The sequence below is a fragment of the Atta cephalotes genome (assembly GCF_000143395.1).
Source record: "Atta cephalotes unplaced genomic scaffold scaffold00032, whole genome shotgun sequence".
In the NCBI taxonomy this organism is placed as follows: Eukaryota; Metazoa; Arthropoda; class Insecta; order Hymenoptera; family Formicidae; genus Atta; species Atta cephalotes.
This window is the reverse complement of record NW_012130096.1, coordinates 850,018-859,690: the sequence shown is the minus strand read 5'-3', so window position 1 is coordinate 859,690 and position 9,673 is coordinate 850,018. Positions and strand designations below refer to the sequence as shown.

General features: G+C 26.3%; 1 protein-coding gene across 1 annotated transcript; it reads left to right on the top strand.

Annotated features, from left to right (window-relative positions):
- The first annotated feature begins 490 nt into the window (after positions 1 to 490).
- Positions 491 to 6,954, top strand: LOC105621076 (proton-coupled folate transporter). Its single transcript, XM_012202547.1, has 8 exons — positions 491 to 535; positions 2,045 to 2,284; positions 2,815 to 3,166; positions 3,654 to 4,049; positions 4,582 to 4,719; positions 4,898 to 4,981; positions 6,525 to 6,681; positions 6,822 to 6,954. Exons 1-8 carry the CDS (start codon positions 491 to 493, stop codon positions 6,952 to 6,954), a joined length of 1,545 nt encoding a protein of 514 aa, XP_012057937.1.
- Positions 6,955 to 9,673: the final 2,719 nt, after the last annotated feature.

Sequence of the window (9,673 nt, the reverse complement as noted above, 5' to 3'; positions counted from 1 at the left end):
CGTAAGAATGTATGCATTGTAAAATTATTATCCAAACAATCGTAAAAAGATATACAATTTTCAGATGTTTTTTGACGTTCTTGAATTTTGTAACTGATAATAGATAGATAACTAGATTTAATGCACTGAGAAAAAAATTAACTTAACTAAATGAGTTTAGTTCGTAATGATTATTTAGTTCAAATATTTATATATTTAGATTAACAAATATTTGCTTGATAGTCCGTAACCGCTACATTTAATTGAATCAACTAATATTTTTTTTGGAAACAGCAACTCTTTTTTCTCTGTGTTTTTTCTTCTAGTGTGCTAACATAAATAAGGCTATCAGCATAAATTAATAACTAGCTCAGTGAATTGCGAAATCTGTGCGTATTTGCAGTAAAATAGCGGACTATCCAAGAACAATGAATACGTAAGAGAATTCAGACGTATAAAGAAATTCATTCATTTGCATTGAAGTTTTTTAATTAAAAAAGAAAAAAAAAGAATGGAGAAACCGATAGCGACTAACAGTGATATCAAAACTAATGAGGTAAGTATTATTATATGACATTAAAATTATAAAAATATTGATTGATTAAAAATTCTGCCTTCTTCTAAAAACATTTCTACGGTAAAAACAAAAACTTAATTCTTTTCTATCTTCATTTTAGTAAAAATATTTCTTTATATTTATGTATAATTTATTATATTTAATATAAACGCATTCTGTTATATGTAAATTTCAAATATATTAATCTTAATAATTAAAATATTTACATATTTCTCTCTAAAAATTTAAACTCATTAAATTATTAATTATTAAATTTATTAAAATATAAAAATTATATTAAATTGTTTATAATTTTTTCTTATAATGCAATATAATCAATTGTGCGGCAAGTTGGAGACTTAAATTTTTAGCTCTTAAATATTCTTATGATGTTTTTGTCAGAGACATAGTTATTTACGAGATTATATTAATGTTTTTTAAAATTATTAGTAAAAAGCATTTTTCAAGTCGCCACATTTACACGGTATAATTAATTTTTAAATATTCTAGTGTTATATAAAATCTATCGAGTCTCTTATAAAAATTTTAGTATTTTATAATTGTTTTATAATATATATATTCAGAATTTTTGAAAACATATTTTTACATTATTAGTGTTATCAATATACATATACATTGTAATTTTGTTTCCTTTTATAATTTAAAGAAAGAATAAAATAATTGTAAAGAAAATCACAAGGCCTAAAAGTATAAAGAATTGTGCAAAAATATCTAAGGATTTACCAATAACAGTTAACGTTAATGAATATCTCGAATGTTATATTTATTTCTGTGTCATGAATTTAAAATTAAGAGCGCTATTTCCTTTTTAGATATGACATTGGAAACAGTTCGAAAGATCAGTTCAAAATTAGATAATACAAGAGATACTGAAACTGTGACTACATTACAAGATCGATATTTTGTATAGGCTTTTGTATAGGTTGCACTACATGAAATATTGAATGCATTTCAATGTGTGTAATAGAAAATGAGATTGTGTGTAATAGAGAAGAATATATAAATGATTAAAAAAATTAATTAAAATTAGCCATGCAATTGTAATTATAATTACAATTTTATAACTCTCTTGTTTTTGTTAGTAAATTTGAAAAAGTGTCAATTCATCATATTTTTAAATTTATTCGCTAGTTTAATTATTAACTATTAGTGCTTACTATCTTCATTTGAGAACAATCACGTTTTAGCATGTTGAATGTTGAATAAGCGATTTGTTTCTTATCTCTTATTAGTGCAAACAGACTTCTCTTTCAGTTGTAATCTATTTCTCAGAGATGATATATATTGTTTTAAATTATTTCTGTCAGCAAAGAAATAACATTTTCCCCAAAAAATTAAAAAAAAAATAAATTGGGCATTAATGGGTTAAATGAAGTGGTTTCTGCTATTTATCTATACCCTAAAAAGTTTTATAATTTTAACATACATTGCTAATAAACAAAATTATTCTCGAATCATATGTTTCAATATTTATTTTGCAATTTCTAGGCGACACCACGGATAGAACCTTCCCATACGAACAGGATGTATACAAAATATTTCGGATGGATAAAACATGTATCAGTAGAGCCGACTATGTGGCTCTACATGATGGCATTTATGTTCACATCGGTCATAGAGCAAGACTTGTTTAGATATAAAGCGTGTCGAGTGGATCATGGTTGCTCTGAAGAAATTTGTAGACACCTAAGTGATGATGATAATAAAGAAATAAAGACCAAAGTACAGGTAAAATATTATGTATACCATATTTAAAATAAAAAAAAAGAAAAACACGCGCATTATATTAAATTATTGAAGCATTTAATAGCTTGAGATTATTGGAATAAGTGCTTGCTTATCAAATGCAAATCTTCAGCTGATAATAGTACTTTATAATTCTTGTACGAATCTCATTTGCAACTACAATGTAAGAAATTATTGACGTATAGATAATCAGTGAAAATATAATTGGGATGTTATCAAAACAAACGTAATTGCCAAATTAAATATTAGCAGGATATACCCACGCAATGAGAATACGTAAGACAATATATTCAAACATCTCCGAACTTATTTTATTTCACGAAAACTTATATATTAAACAGAAGATTAAATAAAAGAATTTAGGCAGTTTTACGAACACATGATATTTCATCCACGTGATATTTCTTTTTATCGCAATTTAGGATAGCAGTTTTGATGCTGAGACAATAATTGATTTTCATTCTTCAATTACGTTTTATTAAGAAAAGATATGTGAAAAATTGATCTTGTAGATGACTGTCTCAGAATTCCATCAATGGAATGACATTGCCGGACACGTAGTGCCTATTATCTTGGCGATGTTCTATGGCAACTGGAGTGATCGGCGTGGACGTAAATTGCCGCTCGTCCTTGGTCTAATGGGCAAATTTATTTACTCCTTCATGATCGTAATCAATTCCTTGATAGATACTTGGAATCTGAATATGGTGGTGTACACAGCAACTCTGCCAATGAGCATTCTGGGCAGCGATGTCGCGATCTTCGGCAGCAGTTTCGCGTATATATCGGACATAAGCTCCGTGCAACAGAGAACCATGAGAATCACGATTTTGGATGTCATTTATCTTAGTACTATGCCTACAGGTAGAGACAAGCAATTTTATCCAAAGATATAAATTATGTGAATAATTATCATTAAAGAACTTTAATTTAAATAAAGATTAATTAAATTTTTAAGACGTCTTTTAAACTTTTGAATCGTTGAAATAAATACAATGTTATCAATGTTACTATCGATAATTAACGATTCAAAAATCATTTACAGAAAAAAAGATATTTACAATAAATATTGAGTATTTATTAAAATTTAAATTAAAGTAAAGTAAAATTTAATTATTATAAAACCAAATTATGTAATAAATTTTATTAAAAAATTGTATAATAAATATTCAATATTTATTATAAAATTTATATTTTTCTATAAACAATTTTAACATTAAAATTAATAGAAGATTGTCATTGATAACATTATTTATGCTACTTTAATTTTACGAATATATCTGCGGTTATATAAAAGTCTTTGCAATTTTGTAACATTTAAATAACTAATCATGTTTCTTTTCATTTGCAGGAGTTGCACTTGGATCGTACGTATTTACACATTTGGTCAATATGTCCTACGCGATTATGTTTGCTGTAAACGCGAGTTTGCTTTTAATAGCGATTATATATTCGCTTGTGTGGCTCAAATGGCAAACATCACCAAGGCAGCAACCGCTTTCAGGCAATAATTGGCTGCTAGACTTCTTCGACAGGCGACATATCGCTACGACAATACGAACATTGTTGAAGTCGAGACTCAATCATGGTAAATTACACCTGTGGTTGCTTCTACTGGCGATGTGTCTATATACATTCCAAAGAGATGAAAAAGCCAAGAGTCAGATGTATACCTCGCTAATCTTTAACTGGAATGTGACGGATTTTAGCAACTTTAAAACGTTCCAATCGACTCTCTTCGTATTAGGTCAGTTTAACGTAGATTGATCCAAATTAGTCACATTGACATTTCGCAAATCTCGACGATATAAATTCACAATGAGTTTAGCAAAGTGAAAGGAGAAATTTCTTCTCGAAATCGTAAAAACTTTCACTTTCAACTAATTCATGATCTCGATTACTAATGATAATTATTTAGCATTTTTCTATTATAATAGAAAAATTATGACCCAATTGCGAAATTAAAGTCAATCTTGTAAAAGGTTCAACTTTTTTGTGTAAGAAAATAAGATAAATTATTATGTCGTAATTGGATTTAAAAATTTGTCTTAAGTAATTTTTAGATATTCAAATTTTTTTGACTTTAGCACTTTTTTATAAATATAAACATTTAAAATAAATTAATAAATTCAGATCTTAATACCACCATGTAGTTTATAAAAATAAATAATCCTTATCTTCATAAAAATATTTTAATTATATAATTATTCTCCATAAATACTTTGAATGCTATTAGAAACATAAAATATGAAATACTTAAAAGAAGTTTATTCCCACAGCAATGCTCATTGGAGTGCCTGTCATGAGTAAATTAATAAGAATGAAGGACACTTTCATCGTAATAATTGGAGCAATAGCGCACGCAGCTGGAAGAATAGTATTTGTTTTAGCGAACCGGCCGGAATTATTTTATGTGGGTAAGTATAAACGATCTTTCTCGACTATATCTATATCAATCAAATTATTTCTGACAATAAATATTATAAGTACGATGTCATTATCATTCAAACTTTTTAATAAGAATATTATATTCGCATTCTTTTATATTTAAATAATAAAGTAATTAGAAGTTATTTTATAATAATTATATTGCAGGTGCTACTGTTGCTGCATTAGGACCAGTGGTAGCTCCAGTACTCAGATCTATGACCTCAAAACTTGTACCTGTAGAGGAACGAGGTGTGTGATAGTAAGACGTCCGACAAGATTGATCTTTTTCGTAATGCAAATGTGAATAGCCATTCCTGACATGTTACTTATTAAACGTCCGTTGGTCATCACGTCACAATTATTAGAAAAATGACTTCAAAGAGGCAAGAAATATGATAATTTTGAAGATCTTCATGTCGTTGTTGTAATTTCAGCAGCAAAATTTTTAAAAAATTTTATTAATGGCACACTATCATAACTTTTATGATAGTGTATCATAACTTTTAGCTTTAAAATGCATTTTGTTTTATTTCAGTATAATTTTTTGTTTTTAAAATAAAAGCAATTTTTAAATACTTCTTTTTCTATATATAATAATATTATATATATTATTATGTATATTATTATGTATATTTCAATATATTATATGGAAAAAGCATTATGTTCCATTTTAATACTGCATTATGTAAAAAGTATCTACTTCAATAATTATATAATATACTCAGAGATTAAATAAAAAAACAATATGAAACTGACAAAATACAATATGGCAGAAAAGATTACAATTTTCATTATGTGCGATTCAAGATTATAATCTTCTTGCAATATTGTATGTTGTCAACTTCATTACATTTTGATTAATATAATCCTATTATATTATACTAGAGCACTTTACTTTTCACTTTTCACATAATGCAATATTAAAATGGAATAAAATACTTTTCTATTTATTACATCATAGAAAAAGAACTATTTTAAAATTGCTATATCTTGAAAACAAAATCATCAAACAAAAAACAAAATCTACATATTACAATTCGCAAATCGCAAAACGTAGTTCGCAAATGCAGATGCAGAATTTGCATTTGTTTTTTTCATTGTGTGCGATTGTTTTTCATTTTGTGTACGGTGATCGTCTTCAGCATTTGTGAACTACGTCTTGCAATTTGCGAATTATGTAGAGGCACCTTTACAGCTAAGTTAATACTTTTGCATGGCATTAATGAAATTTAAAAAAATTTGTTATCGAGGCTAATGTCGAAACTATCGTTTTTTTATTTTCTAATGTCATTTTTCCTACAATTGTGACACGACAATTTGACTAACGGATTTATATTCAGCAAACAAAAATATAACGAAAATAACTACATATCCGTGTTGAAAAATAATATTGGACAGTATTAATTATTGCACTTACTCTACGCGTAGATTAAAACTAATTTAATTCCATTAGATCAATACTTTTGATATTATAAACATAAAAAATATGTATTTTATATTAGAATCTGAATTTTCATGAGTAAGGGATATTATTTCCATGTCAAATTGGATCTCATTTAATACCAATTTCAACTTCGTGCTACACTAATGATTTTTCTTTTTCATTAGTAACAACTTTCTAAAATCTTTGGAATGGAATTTAATTTTAAAGACTGATAATTGAACTAGTGTTGAAAAAGAGTTGCTCAATTGTCAATTTTTAAGAGTGAGATTTTACTCTTTAGAATTAGATTTCACTTTAAAGATTTTAGAAAGAAAAAAGAAGGATAATTGAATTATTCTGATTTTTCAGGGAAAATATTCGCAATGCTTTCCGTATGTGATAATGCAGTTCCACTATTTAGTGGCATTTTATATTCCCAACTTTACAACGCTACAATAAAGACAGCACCGAACTCTTTTTATTGGTTGACATTCGCTACACAGATTGCCGTGCTTTTAATAATTCTGTAAGTAAATTATGATTTTTGTGGACATTTTTTCATATGTCATTTTTTCTGTCGAGTACAAAATATATTAAAGAACTGTGTCACTTTTTTTAATTACGTTCGAATAATCCAATTTTAAAGAGTTATTATTTTTTTTATAGATTGGTTCAGTTTTCATCCTGGTCTAAGCATGCAACCGAGCAACAGGATTACAATGATGATGAGGTTGTGGCTCCATCTCTTTCAAATACTATTGAAGCTAGCTCGTCGAGTAATGTAACAAACGAATCTTAGAGAGATTGTATCTGCCTTACATGCATAATGCATTGAAGATCATACTTCGTCATTTTATAAAAATAAAATTTGTAAATAGATAATTTACAAATGTAATGTCACAATTTAGAAATTCATGAAATTCCATTCGCAATAAGCTCAAACTTATATATTTTCAAGTATCAATTATTGTTATTTGAGGGAGATAACATAAAATTAATAATGGCTCATCTTGCGATAAAATAATTTTTAACGTAGATTAATTTAATTACCATATTCATTTGTAATTAGATTTTAGAAGTATTTGATGGTTAAGAGCAGAAAATATAAACTATGAATTAGAAAATGTTTTATACATTATAATAAAATGCGTACAAAGAAATGTCTATATCATTGTTAAGATGTTATATATTATTGTTATATATTTCTGATACAAAATAATTCTAATAGAATGATGTTATATTAAAAATAATTTTAAATTCACAGAGATTTCATTGAAAAATCATTGAAAAATTATTATGAATTTGGAACCAGACTGTGAGATGTTAAATTGTAAATAAATGCATTTGTAATATAATATCTATATCTCAAGACTAGTATTACATATTTTAGATTGTTATATATTTCGTAAGACTAGATTATATTTTTATATTAAATCATTTTGTATTGATTTGAATCAAAGTTTGAATCAGACTTATTAAATCATAGTTCGAAAAGCATTTTTCAAATAAAACATTGAGGCTATGTTCCAAAATTGACTACTTGTACTGAAAATCTATAGTGCACGTAACATAAATTGTCGCATTTTCAGTGTTGTGCAGTAACTTTAGAACATATTCAAACTTAGTTCAAATCTCAGATTGAACTATGACTATGAATACGGTACATTTACTTTATATTACTCTTGTGAAAAACATTTCTATTTTTCTAATATTTCTCTAATATATTTATTAAAGTTGCAAAAAATTAATATAAAATCGAAATCTTTTTTAAATAATAATCTAATAAAAATTATTTTTATTCCAAGTTTTTACATATTCATTTCTAAATATTCTGTTAAACCTATATCTAATTTTTTCCAAATTAAAATTTATTTCTAATTAATTTAGAAAATAATATTTCTCGTTATTAATTTAAAATATTTAATATTGTTAATATTAGGAAATTTTAATTTAAAATCTTACATCACATTTCTATGCCTTTCTCAAAATTAATTCTCTCGTAAGAAATGATCCTCAATTTCATTAAGAGATATAGTGCAACACCGATAAGACTAGTTTTTGGAACTGTGATTTTTATAATGTTTAGGATAATGTTTAGGATAATATTTAGAATTATTCTAAGAAATCTACGATACCCATTAGTATTCATTGAGCGCAAGCATGTCAAGGACTATTGGCTAATTGTCATCGTTTAGAATTTTCGGCGCAAATTGTATTTTTCGAGACCTAAATTCTGCGAACATCATTAAAAAAAAAAAAAGAAATTGAAAATGTTAAATAATAAACGATTTTTGATGAGAGCATTTTTTATGGAGCATTTCATGTAATCAATAATTCATACCTCTTTATTCTACATAGAAGAATAAAAAATTCAGTATTGAAAGATCTATTCACACGATAAAATCATCAATTATGAATATCGACATCAGCTCGTTCAAATATGATGAGGTTGATAAGATTATTTTTCCTTTGAGTCATTCACGAAAATCATCCACTGCGTATTAATTTATAATTTAATAAATATTATATTAATATAATAACTATCATATTAGAAATACTACGTTTTCTATATTATTCATATTATTTATAAATTCCTATTTTTCCATATTTGTACATTTTTATGATCTGTTTTTTCTTCGTTATATATATGCGCATAATATTATATCTATATCCTTTAATAATTATAACTGTAATTATAGCAGTTTCAATATAATCACAGGTATTAATTTAAATCTGTTGATAATTACTTTCGCAAACGCAATATGCAAATCTAATAATTAAATAAAGTCTTTAATTTCTAATTATGTTATATAACAATTGCTCGCACCATTGCGCACAGAGATATGGATTAGTTCTCTGCCTTCCTCTTCTATGATTTATGCAATAACGCACATTAATCTGATTAAATACTGCCAGCTATCATGAATGAAACATCTGTTCGATTTTTTGGATGGAAATTCCTTGGACGCATAATATACGGGCGATATCGTATTTGCACGTACATATTCTGACCCAAATAGCCACCTCTTAGAATCTACCAGTATAAAAAGTCTGCCAACTTTAAAGATTCGCATTATTCGTTTCGAGCAATGGTTCGTCAAGGAACATCTGGAATCTTCGATATTATGGTAATACAAACAAATATTCGCGTAAAATTTTGTCAAAAAATAAAATGTAAAAAATATAGGTAATATATATGTATAGAAATCCTATTATACTTCAGTAAAAATCGGAGCATTATAATTCTCATCTCGCATATTTAATAAGTTTTGACGTGCTTCTGCACAAAAAAGATTATCGTCATGATAATTATCATCACATTAGTTAAACAATTCTCCGTTGTTTTTTCAATTTTGATGAATAAGTGATTGATAAAAAAACCTAAAATATATCTATCAGTGTTCGCTCATCAACAATCAGTTGCACATAAGTTTATTTTCTTTTAGTATTTATTACAGTTAATTAATATATATTTACTATTTATTATATATATATATATATATATATATATATATATT

Bases quoted from the DNA above. Each gene is read 5' to 3' on its own strand.
- LOC105621076 (XM_012202547.1), top strand. From the start codon at position 491: ATGGAGAAACCGATAGCGACTAACAGTGATATCAAAACTAATGAG. The intron at 4,982-6,524 runs GTGTGTGATAGT...CTGATTTTTCAG, and splicing joins TGTACCTGTAGAGGAACGAG to GGAAAATATTCGCAATGCTT. The intron at 6,682-6,821 runs GTAAGTAAATTA...TTTTTTTTATAG, and splicing joins GCCGTGCTTTTAATAATTCT to ATTGGTTCAGTTTTCATCCT.